This window comes from Rousettus aegyptiacus, unplaced genomic scaffold (genome assembly GCF_014176215.1).
Source record: "Rousettus aegyptiacus isolate mRouAeg1 unplaced genomic scaffold, mRouAeg1.p scaffold_m13_p_1, whole genome shotgun sequence".
Taxonomy (NCBI): Eukaryota; Metazoa; Chordata; class Mammalia; order Chiroptera; family Pteropodidae; genus Rousettus; species Rousettus aegyptiacus.
Genome location: NW_023416284.1, coordinates 15,750,676 through 15,772,011, shown reverse-complemented (window position 1 = coordinate 15,772,011; position 21,336 = coordinate 15,750,676). Strand labels below are relative to the sequence as shown.

The 21,336-nt window shown below is 54.4% G+C and overlaps 1 protein-coding gene across 1 annotated transcript in view; it reads right to left on the bottom strand.

The window, feature by feature from the left end:
- The window catches only part of MAN1C1 (mannosidase alpha class 1C member 1), a 128,061-nt gene that overhangs the window by 21,147 nt on the left and 85,578 nt on the right, over positions 1–21,336 (bottom strand). The window contains exons 3-5 of the mRNA XM_016129813.2: positions 11,619–11,734; positions 9,547–9,627; positions 4,039–4,133 (exon numbers count right to left, since the gene is read on the bottom strand). Of these exons, the coding sequence (XP_015985299.2) occupies positions 4,039–4,133; positions 9,547–9,627; positions 11,619–11,734 (292 nt within the window). The remainder of the gene's footprint in view (positions 1–4,038; positions 4,134–9,546; positions 9,628–11,618; positions 11,735–21,336) is intronic.

Here is a 21,336-nt window from a genome sequence, read left to right as displayed (position 1 = left end):
TTTCCTCACATGAGCCTCTCTCCTCCCTCCAAAGTTCACCCTCCCAGGGCCTCGGGGAGTGGAGCCGCCCTGGCAGACGGGCTGTGCCGGCCAGGGCGGAGGCGAGCAGTGGGCAGGAGCCTTCATCTCTCCAGCCTGTCTTCAGGTGCCAGCTCCCCCAGTTCCCAGCTGGGTGACCTCAGGCAGGTCGCGGTTAATTTCTCTAGACGTCAGTTTCTTCATCCATTAAATGAGGGCACCCACACCTCATAGAGTTATTGTGAGGTATAAATTATGCATGTAATTACTGTCATTTTGTCATTATATAAGGATGCACATGTAAATGGTATGTCGTTTGAGTTATTAAGCTCCTGATATGTGGCAGCTGTGGCATCTTATTTTATCTTCACATCTAGCTTTAGAGGGTAGATTCCATGACCCTCGTTTCATAGGTGAAGATACTCAGGTTCGGCGCGAGGGAGACACTTTTCCCCAAGGTCACAGAGTAAGTGATAAAGGTGGTAGAGCTGAATCTGAGTCCACATCCTCAGTACTTGGTGCCCCAAATGCCCCTTCTCTGGGCAGCAGCCAGAGACCAGGAGGGCCTCTGATCAGCCCTGTGAGGGAGGCAACGGGCTAACGGGAGCTCTGCCCTCTGCTACCCTCTCAGGCTTCGACGCCTGTCAGTGGGCCTGCGTCCTGAGTTCTCTTCCGCAGTGCCCCTTCCCGGCCTGGCAGAGGCGTCTATGCGTGTGCACACCTGTGCGTGCACTCCCGTGTGTGGTGTGATTATTAACTGGAGCCAGACGGATCTGGATTCTGACTCTAACTTTGCTTTGCTGCTGTGGGACCGTCGATAAGTTTCTTCGCGAGCGAAACGGGGTCTATGTGGTTGCTGTGAGGCTGAAAAGAGAGTCTACGTGACGCGCTTGCATCGTGCCTGGCATACGGTGAGGGCGCAGTAAACGTAACCACTATTAAGATGCGCACATCGGTGTGGGTATGCATATGGAAATGCACGTGTGTGCGTGTGTGAATGTGCGCACATGTGTACGGACGAGGGTGTGTGTGCGACAAGGGTGAGCTTGTGTATCTGAACCTCGATGATCTGGATGGGTAGCAGCAGGGTGTAGTGTAATATGTATGTGAGAACAAGGCGAGAGAGAGTGAGCCAGCTGCAGAGGTCCTTGGACTGGCCACTGCCACCCTCCCAGATAGCCTAGTGTTCCCTTCAGGTCACAGGTCACAGCTGCTCCTGCCTCTGCCTCCCAGGCCAGCCACACAGACACACCTCCCCTGAGGGAGGAGCAGCAGTCACTGCTCACTGGCGAACCACCTTCCCTCAGGGTCCTCCTCGCTGGCGGTTTTGGGGCAGGGCCTAGTTATCCACCTCTCCTTCTGGGGCTGACAGCCAGCCCTGCCCAGCACGGGGGCAGCAGTGTGTGGCCCAGCCCCTCACCCCCAGCAGGCCCTCCAAAGAGCACAGTTCGTGCTCTGGGGGCTGTATACATCCCTGGGGTTCTCCCTGTGGAACAGGGAAACTTTAGCAACCGACTTTTACCTAGAAAATGGAAGTGAGGCGTTGCCAGGAAATATGCATATGCAAACACGGGAGCATGGCCCTGGCAGTATGCAAACAGCCCCCAAATACATATGCTTCCTTAATCAGACATGGCAGGATCTATGATGGATCAGGTCCGGACTCTGAGGGACAAGGGTAAGGCAGCCAGCCAGGGCTGTGGTGTGGGGCTCAGGGCGCACGGTGCCGTGCACAGAGGAGGAAGGGGTGCCTGAGCTGGGGTCCCATCCCTGATCCTGGGCAGGGAGGCCTGAGAAGGGGGCTGGAAAGATAGCAGGTTTGTGTCTCAGCTCCACGACAGCTGGCCATGTCCCTCCAGGCTCAGCGTTTGTGGAAGAAGAATTGGAGCAGACATCCAAGTGTCCAGCTCTGAGGAGTCAACCTTGGCACCAAGAATGGGATTCGATTGGCCCTGAGGGCTCCTCCCTGGCTCATGGTGAGATTTAAGTTAAGTGCAGTCACACCCCAGGAATGCTTTCTGACCACAGAGGACAGCGGGTGAAGATGCCAAGCCCCCTCTTCTCTGCAAGGCCCAGGAGAGGGTGCTGAAGTGATTTAGGCCGACATGAGAGGGGGGACCTCCCAGGACGGAGAGGGAGCCGGGGGCACTCTCACCAGGGACCAGGGCGCCCGCCGCCCCCTCCAGCACGCTCCTCCCCACCAGGAAGCTGGCCGAAGCTACTGCTGGACTGAGTGCCCCAAGATGAGAAATCACTTCAGGAGATGGAAGAGGGAAACCCAACACAATGGAAATATTATAGCCTTCTTCCCAGGCCTGGGGCTGTAGGAGGGCCTGAAGGGTGGTCCCAGGGAGCTCCCTGGGTGCCTCCTACAAGGTCTCCCAGGGGTCTGCTACACGCAACTGGGCTCCTGTCTGCGGGCTGGCCAGGCAGGCCTTAAGAGCAGAGCTTTCAGACTGATCGTAACAAAATGGCTTTAAATCTCAGCCCTATTACCTACTAGACCTTGGGCGAGTTCCTGCATTTCTCTGAGACTCCGTTTTAATAATGGGAACAATACAAATACCTACCCTCAAAGTTTTGCTGTGAGCAGTAAGTTGGTGAGGTGACGTATGGCAGCCATTAACACAATGCTGGGCACATGGTAAGTGCTCGACAAGCAGTAAGAACAGTGTCGTCATTAATCTTTTATCTTGCACATACCATCCGGCAGAAATATTTGTCGGAGGAACGAACAAAGAATTGGACGTGGTCCCTGCCTTCGAGGAGCTTCCAGGCCAGTGTGGGAACATGAAGATGAGTGTGGTAAGGGCCATGAGACAGGACATAAGGTGCCTGGAGGCTCGGAGAGGCAAGGGCGCTTCTGGCTCAATGGCAAAGGCGGCATCTGAGCTGGGCTTTGCGGCCCGGGAGGCTGCGAAGGAACAGCCGGGGAGGGAAGGCGAGATGGGTGGGTGCATGCGGGGCGCACAGGGGCAAGACTCGCGCGCCCCAACGGGTCTTAATGACGTCTGGGCCGTGAGTTTTCTTGACTTTGACACTGTCCCTTTGGTTGGATAGGAGTACACTCCCACGGGAGAGAAGCAAGAGGGGACAGGCGAGCGCCCCAGAGGCTTTGCGGCGGGACCGAGCTGCACCCTTCTCTCGCCATGTCGCCCGAGGTCCCTTCCACTCTCGCTTTGTGACTTAATGACTGCCAGAGAGACTCTGGTTCACATACTGAATTGGGCAGCAGATCGGGAGGGGAAATGATGACAGTGGCCAATAAAAACCAGTGTTTTAAAACAGCCAATAGAAAGAGACATTACCAGTGGCTTCTGTCTTTAGTGGAACCACATGTGATTTTTTTTGGTTTTATCCACATTTTTGGTATAACCCACGTTTGCTGCAATGAGAATTTAGTGTTTTTATAGAGGTGCAATTCTAATAATAATATTATTATTATTATATTTAAAAAATGGGGTTGAAAGTCATGGTTCCATGTCCTGCAATGGGCAGTTTCTGCCTATGTGACCAAAGCCAGTCACATTCTTTACTCCTTGGGATCTGAGCCTCTGTGGTCTTGACACTCCCAGAAGCCCCTCTGTGTTCTCACACTGGGCTCCTGAGACCTGGCCCTGAGGGTGGGGGTTGGCAGGCCGGGGGTCCCTCTGCCCAGGGTCCGGAGACGTCCTAGCAGCTTCGGGTACTTCCTTGTGTCAGGAGGGCATGATGTGCCTACTGTGTCCTGACTCTGGCTGGGGAGGGAGGGCACGCCTGGAGGGTCGTGGGTCAAAGCGGTGTTGTGGGTGCATCACGGAGGAATAGCTGCCCCTCTTCGACCAGGCTTTATGTTGTCCTAAACCCCAAGAACCAGGTTTGGTGACAAACACCGGCCCAGGAAGGCCCTTGGCTAAGGCTAGCTTTCATTCTGCCAACTGACTGGCTGTGATTCCAGAGGCCGTTGTTGTCCCTTCTCTGTGCCTCAGTTTCCATGCAGATGCAGCTGAAGCCACAGTGGGAAACCAGAAGGTGTCCTACCTTTTGAAGTTCACGACGCCTTTTGGGATTCCCGTGGGAGTGTTGAAGGCCGGCAGGAGTTTCTCTCCAAGCTTGATGGCCTTTATTCGGAACACCTGGAAGGGTCAAAGGGCATTATGAATCTGGGCCGGGTGGGATGCAGTCACTGCAAGAAGATGCTGCTGGCAGATAAACCTGCTAATGCCGTCTGGCCCCGGGTGGGAGGTGGCGCTGCGTTAGGCTCTGCGGCGGGACAGGCCTGGATGTGAGCCTGACTCCACAAATCCCTGGCTCCGCAGCCTGAGGTGAGGCACCTCTCTCTCTGAGCTTTGCTTTGCTTGGTCATAAAACAAGGACAATATTGCCTTCTTCAGAGGGTTGTTGGGAAGAACGAAAATTAAATAATGGTTGTAAAGAACTTACCACAGTGTCAGGACTATGATGAAGGTTCAGTGATTATAACTGTGATTAGGGTGACCACTGGGAAGATGGAGCGGTCAGGGCAGCAGGACACCAAGGGTCAGTGCCTGCCCATTCTGTGAGACCAGGCTGTCACAGGCTGAGTGCATGGGAAACACATTTGGACCTAGCATAAAGAGCACTGGCCTGGGAGCCCAGACCCCTACCTGGTTCCAGACCTTGTCCCAGAGGTTGGCACGTATGTGCTTCTCAGTAAACCATGGCCTCCCTCCGAGTACCACGTTCCCATCTGTAAACCAGGGAGGGTCTTTTCCCTTTTGCATTCAGATTCTGCCCACTGTTTCCATTTACAGATAAGAATAAATGAAGAAGGAGACTGGCTTATCTTAAGCCACCCACATGATGGCAAGGGAGCCACAAGGAAGTCCCAGGCCTTGGGGCCCCTGCCCAAGGCTCTGACCTCCTCAAACTGTCCTCCTCATCAATTCAAAAACACCTGTGGCCTTCTGACTCAGCAGTTAGTTTCTCTCCTAGGATTTTATTCTAGGGAAACAAATAATCAAGAATGCTGTAAAGATTTAACTTTATGGTTATTTATTCCAGCATTGTTTAGAATAGTGGAAAAAATGGAAATACTCTAAATAGCAAACAATAGGGAAGTGGTTAAATGATGGCTTTTCCATGTAATAGAAAACCACATGGCCCCTGAAATGATGTCGTGGAAGAATATTTAACAGCAAAGAAAGGGTTTATAATCTATTAAGAAAAAAATACGTCAAAATAGTGTGATTCAACTTTTGTAAAAATTATATGCATCTGGATGCATGAGAAAAGGATGGGAAGGGAATACGCCACGATATTAACAAGTCTCCTGGGAGGGGCAGGCTCAGGGAGGATTTTAATTTTCTCCTTTTGGCTTATCTCTATCTTCTGTGCTATTTTTATAATAGAAACAAACTCGCAACAAACATCGTGTATCTTTTAGAGGAGGAGACACCAGTCCTTACGAAACCGCTCCTGGTGGGACAACATGAGGTTCCTTTCACTGCCGGGGCTTGAGGGTGACCATTTGCTGACCTCCTGCGTGCAGCTGCAAAACAAAGTCTTTCTGAGGTCCCCCGACCCCAACACATAGAATTTAAAAATGCTGAGGCAGCTGTTTAGGGAATGCAGTGGGGGTGAGGTCCAGCTTCTCTGACTCTGTGGGAAGTGGATGAGAGGCCTCTGAGGGGCCTCTGAGGGGGTGGGTGCTTAGGAATCAGGGTGTGTGTGTGTGGGGGGGGGAAAGTCGGAGGCAAGAAGGATAGGCGGAGGGAAGGAGAGGGTGGCGAAGAACCACTCTTTGGCAGTGATGGCCAAGAGAAGATGATAGATAATGCCAGTGCCGGACAGTGGGTCCGATAAGTGGGCAGAGGGCCAGCCGCGTCGGAATCCCTGGGGGAGCTGGTCTAGAATCCAGATTCCCAAGCTTCTGTCACCCCAGAAACCACAGGTTTAGCAACAACTAAGGGCTCTCATTTGAGGCTCCCGATTTCTTCACTGGCCCCTGGGGAGGCTGAGCCCAGTGGCACAAAGTGACCCACCGGGACCAAACACAACCCTGAGGCTCCAGGCTGCTGTCTGGCTGCCCTCTGCCCTGAGGACTCGGAGCTGACGCTTCTCGCTCGCAAACCGTGTCTCCTCCTTTGGAAGGCCCTGCTACCGGCCAGCAGGGCAAGGTCTCAGCCATCTCAGGAAGGATGCTGAGTGAGAGTGTGTGTGGCCAGGACGGGGACCGCTGGGAACAGAGGCACACTGATCCTCTTCATCGTGGAAGTGAATAAGTGTGTAATAGCTTCTGAACCTAATTGCAATGTTGTTACCTGTAGTCCTGACTGGCTATAAGTGAGTGGTTCCCAGAACCCCTCCTTGGGCTTGGTTAATTGGCTAGAGTAGCTCGCAGAACTCAGAAGACAATTTAATTACTGGCCTATCGGTTTATTATAAAAGGCTATAACCCAGAACGGCCACATGGAAGAGATGCACAGGGCAAGGTATGGGGAAAGGGCATGAAACGTCCATGTTCCCCAAGTGTACTGACCGCTCTCCCCAAATCTCCATGTGCTCACCAGCCTGGGAGCTCTCTGAACCCCATCCTTTCGGTTTTTCATAAAGGCTTCATTACAGAGGTATGGTTGATTAAGCCATCGGCGATGGATTCATCCTCCAGCCCCTCTCTCCTTCCTGGAGGTAAGCGGGGTGGGAATGAAAGTTCCAACCCTCTAACCACATAGCTGGTTTCCCTGGAAATCGGCCCCCATCCTTAAATGGGGTCCATAAGTCACCCCAATGGCTTTAGGAACTCTGTGCCAGAAACAGGACGAAGACCAAACACGTATTTCTCATTATAAATCACGATAGCACAGTGCGCCGGGCGTCGTAGTGACCCGACCCTCAGTCCTCGCACAGCCGTGTGGGGGAGGCGTTGGCCCACTGTGAGGAGGACAACACTGAGTTTCGGAGAAGCGATTCGCCCAAGGCGTGGAGCTCATAAGTGGCTCTTTTCCAGGATACCAAGCTGCCTTCCTGACACAGGGAGAGGGCCTCAGACAGCCATGCTGAGCAGCGGGCAGTGGCCCGGCAGTTCCGGAAGAGAGGTGAGAGAAGCCAGCAGGAGTTACATTCTGTAGAGTAGAAAAGGTGCTGGATGGGGAGTCAGAGCCCAGGTTCAGATCTGCCCGCTTAGCAGCCATGTGACCTTGGGTGAGCCACGTACTGTCTCTGAGCCTCATCTGCATAAAGGGACAGTGACGTGCGGCCCGGCTGCTTCTCAGGGCTCTTCTAGAAATCAAATGAGAGGATATCCCTATAAGCGAACGTGCTGTGTAAACCGTAAGGCGCTGTGTCAGCGCCACCGGGTGTGGCTGTGGCTGCTTGTGATCCTCGTGGAGTCCGGGGAGGGCTGGCTACATGCAAAGAAAGGCCTCTGCCCAGGAAGGGGTGTGGGGCCCCCTTCACTGTTCATTCCGCAAGTATTCATGGGGAATTTTAAGAAAGACCCACTCCACAGCTACCCGCTGTGTGTGAGATGGAGGCCTCGGTCTCGTGTGGCTGAGCCCTGGTGACTAGTGGTGATGCTGGGCCAGGCTGACCGAGGGCTACGACTCCAGCTCATGGTATAGAGGCCACAGAGTCAGGAGTCAACCCAACATAGGCCTCAGGGACTGTGTGACCTGAGCAAGTGACTTCTCCCTAAGACCCGGGTTCTACCTGCGAATCGGTAAGAACACCATCGCGCGGGGCTGTCTGAGGAACCGAGGACGCCGTGCCTAGGCGGCACGGTCTCTGCCTCTTGGAGGTGCAGGCGACGGCGCAGAGGGACCAGGAGGGAGTGGCTGGAGCCGGGGGCTCTCCTGGAAACCCCAGGAGCCTGCCTGCTCAGGAATCCTGAGCCCCTCGGGCCTTTCTCTGTGCCTTTTGAATTCTTGCTAAGTCACAGGTGCTGCTATCAACATTCCACTGTCTGGTCTGCCTCCTGGAAAGCCAGGCTGATGGTCCCTTCTAGGAAGCCAAGGCCTCAGAACGAGTTCTCAGAATCGCACACCACAGAGGAGAGAGGGAAAGACAAGCCGTCAGGTCTGAGGAGCACCAGCTCCCTCCCGAATCACTGGCCCGCACGCCGACCCGTGAGCCCCACTGCACGGCCCCCCTCCCCACCCACGCATTCCACATCCACCTCCCTCGCCCTGGGCGGGAGGTGGACAAGTGCCTGCGAAGAACATGGGTCCCTTTTTCTGTCCCATATGTCATTTTCCTGTCCTGGGGTTTTCAAATGAAATTCTGGCCTCGGGTGGCTCAAAGCCTAGGGCTCCCATCTGCAATTATCTGGGGACAAATTGGTATGAGCGGTAATCTCTGCCGAGGAGATTATGCCTGATGGAGAGAGGCCTGAAGTGCCTGGAGGGAGAAGGCACACGCCTGTTGCCTCTAAACTCTCGACTTCAGCCCGTGGTCCTAAACCGAAGGGAAGAGAATGACTTTCTCAGATAACTGTAGAAGTGAAGCGGATTTCCTGCTGCTTGCTGCCCCGACTTTTGTGGCCCCCACAGGCATAATTATTCATTTCTGGGTGGGCAGAGCCGGGGAAGTGTGGGGAAAGTAAAGGGCCCAGGCAGAGGCTTCCGGCCCCAAGGCAGTGGTTGCTGAGCAGTGAGTGGACCCTCTGGGTAACAGGGAACACAGCTGACGGATGTCCTGGGGACTCGGCCAGCCTCACCACCAGGCACTTGGGCTGTGCCTTCATGGGAGCTCATGAGGGGATGAAGATGCCTCCCATTTCCACAGAGCTCTGTGGTTTTCAAAATTCTCTTGGAATGCAGCTCTGGGGTCAAACCCTTTTCCTCCTGCCCCGTGTCTCAAGACTTTTTGACTCAAGGCGGGTGGGGGGGGCATTAAGACCTTCCCCATGCTGGGGAAGAAAGTGAGGCTCCAGGATGGGGGTCGGGACCTGCTCAAGGCCACAGGCAAGTGCAGCGTGGGGGTGAAGTCCAGCCTTTCTGACTGTGCCCAGGGCCCTTCTTCTGGAAGCCAACGCGGCGCACAGGGGCCAAGGCCTAGTACTTACACCATGTGGCCACCCCACCTCCCCCACCGTCCCCTTGAGACTTAGAGCTGGGTCTGGCTGGTGGCTGGCCTAGGAGGGGAGGGCAAAGGTGGCTGTGAGTAGGCCAAGGTTGCCTGGGGCTGGAAGTGGTGAAACAATGGTCTTGGCTTCATCATCCCCAAGAATCAGCACCTGCAGGAACTAGTCCAGCAGCTCTACAAGCCCCCACGGAGCTCAGGAGTGACCGCGTGCGCCGGAGGGGCTGCGTGGATAGGGTAGACCTGGTGCTGCCCTTAGAGAACTTACTACCAGCCGTGCGAGCCAGTGGGCTCACCTGGGCAGCAATGGAAGCATCAGAGATGGGGAGGAGGCTGCAGGTGGCACCACGGAGGTGGGGGACATGGGTGTCCCTGAGTGAATCCCTGCGGATCCCTGTTTCCTCACTGGTGAAATGAAGGGCAGGGATTAGAAGTCCTAAGCCCTTCCCATCCTCAGTGGGTCCGGGGTGTGGAAACACACCAACTCACCTCCTCTCCCGTCAGGTAGAAGGCTGAGAGGAGTCCTCCGATGTACCGAATGTTCACCTCAAACAAGGATGCTTCTCCACTCTGCAGGGCAGAAAGAAGGGGGAGGGCAGTGGGTACACTCGTGAGGTGTCCGTGGGGCTCCCAGGGGCAGCCGGGCCCTTGAGCCAGACAGGGACCCTGGCTGCTCCTTCTCTACGCTGCTGACTTGGCGGCGCCTGGATGGGGCTCCCTTGATGTTTGGTGGTGGTTTTCACAGTAAAAGCCGAGAAGGATCAGCACCTGCCTGGCGGCTGCTACCCACACATTTACAGCGTTCCAAATAAACACTGGCTTTGGCTCCCTTCCCCAGCCCTTGCCCGAGGCCATCGGAACAAAGTTATACCTGGCTGCTCTCCAAGTAGCTTAAGAACTCGCTTGGGGACCTGCTGGTTGAAGCTTGGCCAGAGGGGAGGCAAACCTTCCTTTAGTCTGGCTGGCTACCTCCATTTCTGGAGGATACCTCCTCGGCTGAGCAAGAGGATGGCGTGGCCCTTCTTTGTGGTGACAGGGCAAGAGGAGGTTCTCGGAGATGGTTCTGGGGCAGACAGGAAAGGGCCAAGGCCAAGAGGAAGTGGTACCAAACAGATATTTGTAAATAACTGGCAATTTCTCTCCTCAGCTCTGCAGCCCTCAGGGCACCTCCACTCTTGCCTTAATCATTGTTATTTTCTTTCTGAAGTCTGGTCTGCAAATCAGGGGTGCTGGGGCATCATATCAAGGACCAGGGCTGGGTTAAAATCCCACCTGAGCCACTTACTTGGGCGGCTGCCCGATGCCCATTCTTTACCCACGATCTGCAGAGGGGCAAGATGGGTCTATGAAGACACCTCCCTTCTGCCGCTCTGTCTTCCTCCCATTCGATACAGTGGGAAATGGGACCCTAAACTTCCTCGCCTCACGCAGACCACCGAAAGTCAGAACAAGCCTCAGTGGCGACGGCGATGATGATAAAATGGCACCGCTGACATCTGTATCGGGACTTTGCAGTGCTGTAAAGTGCTTTCGCAGCCTGTGATGAGAGTTACCGCTCGCAAGCCTGTGGCTTAGGCATCACTACTGCTGCTGCCGTGTGGGGTTCCCCTCGCAAAGCTGGGGAAGCCGAGGCGCGGGGAGGTCACACGATGTCCCCCAGGCCGGGCGCCTGAGCCCGGGGAGTGCTCCTCTCTGAGACTTGCCAGAGTTTGTCTCTGCACTGCTCTGAGCTGACACTGTCCTCGATTCTGCCACGCGCTGCAGGAGCTGTTCCCATTCATTCCCGGACCTGTCATTGCGGGATCTCAGATGGAGCTCTATGGCGTGTTATGATGTGACCCCGCCCCCCTCCCCATCTGGCTCCATGTCTTGTCCCCCAGATTCATCTGAACAGCCTCTCCCTATGCTGAGCTGAGGCCTCCAGGATGGGTCATTTACTTTAGTCTGTGCTGGGAGATCAGCGTGTGTGTTGGGGGCTGGTATTACCATCCTCTCCCCCAAGGTTCTGGTCCCCTGACCAGGGGTGCCCGAGAGGCGGGGAACCTACAGAGTCGGGACGTGGGCATGGGCCTCTCGCCAGAAGGCCCCCGCTCCCTCTCATCTATCTCAGGAGGGCAGCACGGGGCGGGGGCGGGGGGCCTCCGGGTTGGAGCGGCCCTAAACAGATAAGCCACTTCTCCCCTCCATCGTGACTCCCCTCACTGCTGCTAGTCTGTGCGACAGGTTCAGCCCTAGAAGGGATTTCCTGGGTGTGAGCAACAGGCCTAGCACCCCGGGGAGGGGAAGGAATGGCCATGGCTGTCTTTCCTCTCAGGGGAGGGGGCCAGGCTGGTAAATACTCCCGGGCAGGCCAAGGTGGGGGTTCACCCCTCATCTTAAGGCTGGTCCTAGGGGAGGGGACTCGGCACAGAGTGCTTGGAGCCCTGGTTCCCGGACTGCTCTGCTGTGCAGGCTGCGGCCGGAGCCTCCACACCTCTGGGCCTCAGAGATGACAAGGTGGAGCTGGCCATGGGCCTCTCGGGCCGATTCTGGCCCTAGCACCAGGAGCGTCTCTGACTCACCACGTTCAGGTGGAAGTGCTCCTCGACCCAGGCCTTGGCCTCCTGGAACTCCTCCTTCAGCTCCATGAGGTAGAGGGTGTCCAGGGAGTCGATGATCGTCGCCCCACTGAGGCCTCCTGCAACACAGGGTGTCGGAGGCATGCCCAGGGTCATTCTTACCCTTTCCATCCCAGTCACACGAGCCATCATTCCCCAGGCCCCTCTAAGTGCCGGGGTAGGCTGAGGCCACGCCTGGCCCTGGCGTGAGCTGGGGAGACTCTAGCGCCACCAGCCTTCGAAGGTGAGTCCAGGACCCAGTGTCCCCCTGGGGGCTGCTTCCTCCTCAGGGCAGTAAAGAGCAGGCAGTGGGTAGGGGAGACCAAGTTCATGGGCTGAGCCACTTCCCAGACCTTGGGCCACTCATCTCTGCCAGCAAGTCCACCGTCAGGGCCAGTTGGGCATCGGCCACTTTTCAGTGATGCTGGGGGAAGGGTGAACTGGCATTTGACTTATACGGCCTTAACGAATGTGCCAGTTCGCTGACTTTTCAATTCCATTCCTTATTTCATTCTAAGAAAAAAAGATATTCATAAATATTTATTTAGAAATAGTGCCATATACAATGGGGAGAAGTTGAGGAAAAAACTCCAGGTCCGACAATAGGGGATGAGTTATAGAAATTGTGGCTCAAATATAAACTAGGACACTATGCAGCCACCTACACAGGTGAGACAGACCTGTGGTTACTGGGATCTGTTAAGTTAAAAAAAAGTGATGGCAAAAAAAAAAAATTAAAAATGTATGTAAGTTCTTTATTGTATGCCACACGTGAATGCATCTGCACAGAACTAAGTCTGGCAGGATGTGATGCAGTGGTTAGCTCCGTGTGCTGGGATTACAGGTGCTTTCTGATTTCTTAACCCACAAATTGTTTTTATAATCAGAAATTTCTTTCTGTTCAAAAAAAAAAAAATAGAAAGTTTGGGCAAAGAAACCAAACAAATGCACAAACCGCAGATGTTCGTGGCCACCCTTGCTCTAGGCCAGTGAGTGAGGACATGAGCATGAGCTATGAGCCCCGGGCCCCACCGCTGGGCCTTCCCCTCTGGTCTTGGGAGTAAATGCTGAGAAAATTGTGCAGAAAATGACAGTTTTCCCCACCACAAACTGGGCAGAAGAATGATGAGGGAGATCTCCTTATGTGGTACAACCAGGGCCTGGAGCACAGCGGACTTGAAGGAGGAAGGGAGGGAAAAGAGATGCGCTTGGAGTCTTCTGGAAGGCTTCCTAGAAGAGGTGGCTGCTATCTCCTTCAACTCCTTACAAACACAGTCCTTGTGGGCCACCGCAGTTTCCCTCAGCCTGATGATAGCTTAAGAGGAGTAATTATTCCTTCTCGGTCCTCCTCGCAGGGGCTCAAAGCATTGAGCATCACAGACCCCACCTTCCCCAGAGGAGCTCTAGAGCTCTCCGGCAGTGCTGAGCCTCACTTGAGTCTCAAGCACGGCTTTGCCAGCCCTCCTGCATTCAGAGTTAGCGTCTAATGGCCTTAATTAGTGCTTCCCTAACTGCTCACTCGTGTTGACTTTGCAGGCCGAGAATCCTTCTGAAATTCACTTAACCACTTCTCAAGGCCAGGCGAGGTCTGACAAAGGGCACGGCCTGGGAAAGGATGGGAAGGAGATCGGGGAGAAGTTGGGGGAAAGATCAGGCTGGAGGTTACCTACTGCATTTCCAGAAGGGAGGGTGTGCAAGGAACAGCGGGAGGAGGGGAGGGCTGGGGAAGTGAGGCCCTTCCTCGCCCAGAGTCGCCGCTGTGGGATGGCTTCGTATTGGGGTTGAAATGAATTTCCAGAAGGTCGGCCCCACCTGTACTTGAGGACTGGTAGGGAAACCTACTCAGAGCCAAACAAAGTTGCCGCTTTCCTGGCTCCCCCTGTATGTGTCAAAGGCTGGACGTGGTTCATGGGAACCGTTCACCCTCCGGAGGTGCTCGGGCATGGGGACACTCATGTGCCACACATGGGTGGAGCCGAGACAGGCCCAGGCCACAGAGCACTGGCTCTGAAGCGCGGGCCCCTGCTGTTGTACCACAGGGCCTCACACGTGAATTTTTAAGGGCTTAGAGGGATTTTTGAGACCTCGCTGCCCCATGCCTTTATTTCACAGATGAGGGCCCCAGAGGGGGTTGGGGACAGCTTAAGATTAGACTTAGACCAAAGGGGGCGTGGAGCCCCATCCCCAGCAAATGTAATGTATTTTCTACAAGGGTGGCCTCACCCAGTGAACCCAACTTTGTATCTGATCGCGGACCCCGCCGCACCCCCACTGGAAGCCCATGCTCTGTGTCTTCAAGGCCCAGGGAGAGGCGGCCCACAGGATCTGATTTCCCATTCCTGCCCTGGGCTGTCTGGTGCTTTCACGCCACAGGCCCTGCTACCCCTGGGCTGAGCTTGAGCCCAGAGGCCCCAGGGCCTCGGCTGGGCTGGGAGGCAGCCCGGGCTCCTCGTGACCGGCTCTCCTTCCCAAATGCCCCAGAGGCACAGGTTGAGAAGGCTGCTCACTAAGAGGTTTGTTGGCAAGGTTCTTCTGCCCATGCTCTCAGGTTCTTGAATCCTTCTCAGTTGCTCTTGCCCTCACACCCACCTACCCCACAGCTGGGCTGCGGGCCAGCAAGGCGCTTATTGGAAAGCCTTTCATTCCAGGCCAGAGGTTACCCAGAGGCCAGGCTGGGCCCAAGAGAAGGCCCTATCCTGAATTCAACTCTATCTGCACCTGCAGCCGGCCTGGCAGCGCCCTGAGGGGAAAGGACTTATGCCCACTCAGTGAGCAGTTACTGAGTTATATGCAAAGAGCCAATGGGGCACAAAAGTTAAGGAGCTCCAGCTCTGAACTCTTTGCCGTTCACCAAGGACCCCATTCCTCCTCTCCTTCTCTCCAGGGCAAGAGGCAGTGAGAATGTTAAAAGTTCGCAGCCCTGGGTCCAATCCCAGTTTGGGCCACTGACACATCTGCTCTGAGTCTTCAACTTTTTGGCACCAGGGACTAGTGCTCCTATGAGACTCTAATGCCTGATGATCTGAGGCAGAGCTGAGGCGGTGATGCTAGTGCTGGGGAGCGGCTGCAAATACAGATGAAGCTTCGCTCGCTAGCTACCGCTCACCTCCTGCTATGAGGCCCAGTTCCTAACAGGCCACACAGCCCAGGGGTTGGGGACCCCTGGTCTAGTGTCGAAGTTCTCATCTATAAAAGGAGGTTAAGATCACTGGGCCAGGGTGCTGGGGAGCCACTGCAAGTTCCTGAGCCTGGATAAATGCATTTATACAGGCCTGGCCTAAATACATCTGATAAAGACATTTGTATATGCCTGGCACAGAGCAAATACTTGGCAAGTCAGTTATTTGTAGGGTCCCTTAGCCTTCTTTGAAACACTGGCCTAGCCAGGGAGATGTGGGTTCAGAACCTGGTTTCATCATATACCACCTATGCACCAGGGCAAGTTAGTGTACCTCTCTGAGCCTTATGCTCCTCATCTGCAAAATGGGGGTGCCAGCAGGACCTGCCTCATAAGGCTGCAGCAAGGGTGAAATGGGGCAGGGGAAAGAAAGTACCCACAATGCTGGGTACATGTGAGCTTAACCTAATAAACAGAAGTGAGGCTCTCTCTCCTTGCCCCCAATTGGCCCTGAGCAGCCCCTCCACAGTCTTCTGGGGTCACCGAGGCCTTGCACTGCTCCTGCATTACTGGGCATGAGACTGCAGTTTGCAAAACCTTTGGCCCAACTTAAAGGAAAAATGTCACCTGGGTCCTACCTGTGGCTGCTGCTGAGGCCAATACCACCCCTGACCTGGGTGCGCACCTGCCTCCGAAAGGGTATTCCTACCTCCAGGACCCCTTTCCTTTCCCTCCAGTTCACCTGTCAATTGTTGCCCAACCTGTGCTCCTAAAACCAGATCCCACTGTGTCTCTCCCCAGCTCAGGAACCTGCAAGGGCTTTGCAGTACCCATGTGATAAGCAGAGGAGATGGTGAAATCTTTTGGGCCTGACTCCAAGGATCCTGGCTAATCTCTCCCATCAGGCTCTGCTTCCTGGAAACACATCGCAAGCTCCTGCCTCCATACCTTTGCATGTGTGGTCTCCTTTGCCAAGAAAGCTTCTCTGCGCATCTGGGCAAAACCAAAGCCCACGCATTCTTCAAAGTCTGCCTCCCACTGGCAGCCTTCCCTGATTTCACCCAGCCAACCTCCTCCTGCCCAGAGAGCTCCCACGATACTTTCTTGGGCCTCCCCCTCAGGCACCCGCCACTCCCACCCTCCACTCTGGGGCTCTGCCTCATCCTCAAACTAGATCGTGAGCTTCTTGAGGCCAAAGTTTCCCACTGCCTCTCTCAAACCCCTTCTCCAGTTTCTCTCCGAGCAGCCAGAGCCGCCAACCCAAACGGCCATTCCCTGCGGCCTCTCCACATACCCTGACTTCTGTGACACTTCCACAAACTGCTGGGGGTCACCTTCCCATTCCACCGTCTCCCGTGGCACTCTAGCGCCCACCCCAAACGCCTCCTTGCCATGGTGATCTCCACCCCAGGGGCCACGTGAAGTCGCCCCGACGCTCCTCCATGAGAACTGCTCCCTGGCCCTCCAAGCCCACGCGGGATGCCCGCACTCTGTCTACATCCATCTCCAGCACAAGTGCTCCCCCGTTCTTGTCACACTATAAAGGAATCGTTGTCCACTTGTCCCCGTCCCTCCACGACAGCAGGGGCTCTACTCTGCACCAGTCATCTGTGTGTCCAAGGAACAGCTGCGGGCGGGAGGGCGGGAAGGCGGACGCAGGGCTGGCCCACCCTGGCACCTGCGCTTAGTCTCCCCAGTATCGCGCTCACTCGGGACGCCACTCGTCCTTTCGTTCTGTGGTTTCTTCTTCCCGGCCTCCTCTGCTGGTTTTCCTCACCGCAAACCATCTCCAAAGACTGGTTTGCCCAGGGCTCTGTCTTTCTCTTCTCTGCCCTTCTTCATTCCCTGAGTCATTCAATGCAGCCTCACGACTTAAATACCCTCCATATGCTGATGATTCTCAGATTTAAGTTTCCAGCCAGGACCTTGTCCTGAACCCCCACTCTCATTTCTACCTGGACCTCCACAGGCATCTCATGTTCAACTTGTCTGAAAGTAAATCCTGCTCCTCCTTCCAAACCTGTCCCTCCCACAGTCCTCCCACTGCGGTTGGTGCCAAATCCCCCTCCCAAGAGCTGTGGCCCCAAACCCTAGACACGCTCTCACATTCGGTCCCACTGCAAATCCTGGTGGGTGGTTCTAGATTTCCAGACTCCCCCACCTCTTGCTTCCTGGCGGTACCACTTTAAAAAATACAAGTCATATCGTGCCACTCCCCTGCTCAAAACCGTGCCACGGTCCCCTTGGACTCAGGGCTGGTGACATTGCCCTGGCTTCCTCTCCCCCTGCCCAGCCTCTCCCCTTCCACTCCAGTCACGTGTTGCTCCTGGAGCCCTCCAAACCTGCTCCCTACTTAGGCCTTGGACTTACGATTGCGCCCCCGAAATAGTACTTCCTTGCTCTTCCCTACCTCCCGCATTTTACCTCAGCGCCTTTGTCCCAGGGACGTTACATATGGATCTGCTTCCTTTTTACTGTCTTCCCCTGACGGAGCAAAGGCTCCTATGGGGGAGCTCCGTATTCTTCCCTGCCGTCCTCTACTGCCTAGAACACTTTCCAGGCCATCACAGGTGCTAGGTAAGCATTTGGGAATGAAGAGTCCCCTCCCGCCGGGGGAGGCTTCCAGGGGACTGTGGCTCACTCACATCTCTCAGTGCCTGGCTACGGTCTGGCTCCCAAAGGCATTAAAGGTAAACGTCTTGGTTCATCAAACAGCCCACTGCACAAACATCTGCAGTGACCATGCCCAGGGCAGCTGCACTATCTACCATGTGCCACTCCCCCGTACAAAGCTATTTGTTGTACATGTGTCGGTCACTAAAAAGACCAGAACTCGTCTCCTGTAACCTCCTCCCTGGGGGCTGCCTGGCCGGGAAGCAGCACCCTGCCCTGCCAGAACCTGGTTTGTATCCCCTCCCCTGACGCTGCCGTATTAATGACGAGCTTTTTATATGATATTATATTAGCGAAGAGAAATGGGTCAGGCTTGGCAACATATGCTCCAGGAAGAACATTTAGAAGGAAAAAAAAAAAATCACCCAGGGCCTAGCCTATTACTACAATATCCCCAGAGCCACGCGCTAATGGTCGCGTTTAATTTGATGATATAATCCACAGAGACTTTTCTTAATCTATAAAGAAACAACACGAATGTTTTTCCCTGCTTCCAGAAACCTGTGTGGCTGTGTGGCAGGTGGTATTCCCCACGAGAGGAGCGCGTCCCAGGGCTCGTCTCCTTGAACCTGGGTGGACCTTGGTGACTACCAGAAACAACAGGATCAAGCAGAGGGATCGTGCCCTACTTTCCAGGCCCAGATCTTAGGGAACCGGCAGTTCCCGCTTTCTGCGTCTTGGCGTGCTGGCTCTTGGAACCAGCCACCATACTGTGAGGACGCGCAAGGGGGGAACACGTGGAGAGGTCAAGTGCCTGTTTTCCCACTGACGACCCATCTGCGCTCCCAGCCAATAGCCAGTATCGATTTCAGACATGCGAACGAAAAAGGTTCCAGCTGTCAAGTCACCCTCAGCCTTCAAGCCTTTCAAGGTGAGGCCCCGTACCTGGCGATAGTGATAAGCTGTCCCCATTGTGCCCTGTCCGAATTCCTGATCGGCTGCATCTGTGAGCATAATAGAATAATTGTTCTAAGCCACAAAGTTTTGGAGTCATTTGCAGCCATAGCTACTGGAATGTTCTGCCGTGTGGGTTTCTAGGAGGATTAATTAAAGTGATATCCCGCCACTCCAAAGCACGTGGTTTAAAACCTCATCGTCTGGTGTGGTGAGGTCTTTGGGCTGCATGAAATCCTTATAGGATTAGGAGCTCTCCATTTCTATCAGGCCTGGGTTTTTGTTTTTGTTTTTCTTTCCCCTCCAGTAGGAGGAAGATTTTCCTTGAATTGTCCCACGATGGCTATTTTCTGGGTCACATCAAGTTATGTTCAGAGACTGAGGGTTTCCAGGCAAAGGTTTTGTGGAGCCTCTAGAAGGACTGAAGATATTTTTTAGGACTATTCCTGGAACCCAAGAGAGCTCTTACTTGAGGCTGATTAATAAAAGATGGTCAGATCCGATCACGTCAACGGCCTTTTTAAAATCTGTCAATGCCTGCTGTTCTCTGAGTTCAAAGTGCTAGGCACGGCCTGCAGGGTGTCTGTGGTCCAGGCCTAGGCAACCTCTTAGTCCTCACCTCTCCACCGCTTTCTCTACACGTGACGCTCTACCCGTATCAGACCACTAGGAGCTCCCCAAAAGCCCTGGGGGTGTCTGCTCACATGGGCTGGCTTGGTAAACACCTATTCATTATTCTGGCCTTGGCTGGAGCATTGAGTCTTCTTTTAAGATGTCCCTGAAGCACAATGGAGAGCTCATGACCCCCTCCTACGCAAGCCCGCCCTGCTCTGGTGCAGGCAGGTGCCTCCATCACAGTACAGATGTGTGACACCATACATCTGTGCTTACGTGCCTGAGTCCCATGGAGCAGCGGGGGCATCTGACTCTTCCCGGTGGCCCCGCCGTCCATCCCCAGGCCAGGCACAGAGAAGGTGGGGAACAAATAAATGTCTGTTGAATAAATGAACTAGCAGCAATGCTCACGAGGCTTTCTTAGAGATCTCCAAACACTCCCCAAGGCCTCTGGGCCTCAGAGAAAACATGCCACGCACAGCAGTGCCCAGCTCTCCATGGAAAACACTGCAGGAGGGACAAAGCGGGCAGCCGCAGACATCCGGGTCCTAGTGACACTAACGGCTGCCTCCACCCTTCCCAAGCAGATGCCACGCTTTGCTGCTATGGCTGACTGCAGGATGAGGTTCCCTAGGACGAATGGCCGGACACGGTTCACTGAAGCAGGCTCCTGGAATGGGCTCCATTGGGAAGCAGAATGTGTTTTTAAAATGTTAATGTTTTCTTTGTTTGTTTTCAAGTAAGAGCTGAGGGTGCTGCTGTCTGACCTGGAGGCTTGTATTTAAAAACTCCCTCTGAAGGTGCTGTGGATCAAGCTCTGAACTGCTTCTATCTCCGAAGGTCTCTGAGAGAAGAAAAGGGGGGATGGAGAAACTGGAGCCCAGGATGCTGCAGTGATGACTCCAAAGTCGCACAGACGCTCAGCAGCTCCAGCTCAGCAGCGCAGGGCGGAGCTGCAACCAGATACCACCTTCCCGAACACAGGAGGTGACCACACGACCTCGTGGGCTTAGTTCTCACCCCAGCTTCCCTCCTTCCCAGCTGAGCGATCTTGGGCAACTGACTTGACCCCTCGGGGCCTCAGAAAAATAGGACAACGAGGTCTCCTTTTGAGAACTGTGTGGCCAGTTCAGACAAATGTATACAAAGAGCATTCAGCAGGTACTCAATACAAGAGAATTTGATCTACCCAGTCTACAGTAGGTACTCAATGCATGGGGCTGTTATCCTATGGCTCAGTTCCAGCAGAGGAAGTCACACTAGGCTGGCAAAGCTACGATCTCTTGCAGATCTGGGCCCATCAGGAAAGAATGACATGGCCTTTGTGCCAGGAGGGCAGGAGGCATGAGCCCTCAGGAAGGCAGGACTCAGCTGGGCTGGCGCTGTGGCATTTTAAATACACTTCTTGCCTTAGTGGGGAGAAAAGTGAAGCTGGAGCTCTTAGCTGCTCACCCCAAGAAACACTAAAACCCAACTGCTGCTCTCAGCAGCTCCTCAGGGCAGACCCAGATCCATACTCTGCTTCTTCCTGGCTTTTATCTGTAAATAGATGATTGCTCAGCACTCTCTCTCTACTTCCACGGGAGGGGTAAACATCCCTGCCCCATCAACCTTGGCCTTGTCCATGTAACTTGCTCTGGCCTCATGGTAGGTGGGGAATTAACCTCTGCCCTTGACCTTAGGCTTGGCCATGAGACTTGCCAGTGGGGTTAGTGGACGTGACTGGAACAGAGGTTTGCAATATGGCTGCCTGCATGGTTGGGCTTGCCCTCCTGCGCGCTTGCTTTTCACCGTGAGAAGAAAAAGTCTCAAGTGGCCATTGGTTCGAGAAGGATGAGAGAGAGGTGGGACGGATGTGGACTCTGCGGAGCAGAGCCTGGATAAACCAAACTCCAGCTTCTCTGTAGCCACACGAATGAAAAATAAGTACTCGTTGCCGCCTCCAGTCATCGTGGAGTGATTTGTTACGCAGCATTATTCTGAAAACAGCTGACTGATATAATGCCCTTTCGGCCCTGTTTCTTAACTCTTTTCGTGTTTTCCATACTCTAGCTGGACTACTGATTCTATGGGGTCTGCTCTTTCTAGCCTTCCAGCCCTTTATTGAAGCTGTTCCCTCTACTTCGAATGTGATCCTCTAACCCAAAACGTCTCTACACACACCTCAACCCACATATCTATTGTAAGTCCTAGAGAAAAGGCTGCTTCTTCCACGAAGACATTCCTGATTCCCCATCTGGACCCGAGGTCTTCTTCGTCTGAACTCTTTTATCAAGGGAATTGCCTTTCGACTTTCATCATGGGACCGGGTCGTCGGTGTCCTTGATTCTCAGGTCCATCCCGGGCAGTGAGCGTCTTTGGGCCTGAGTCTAAGCCTGGTTA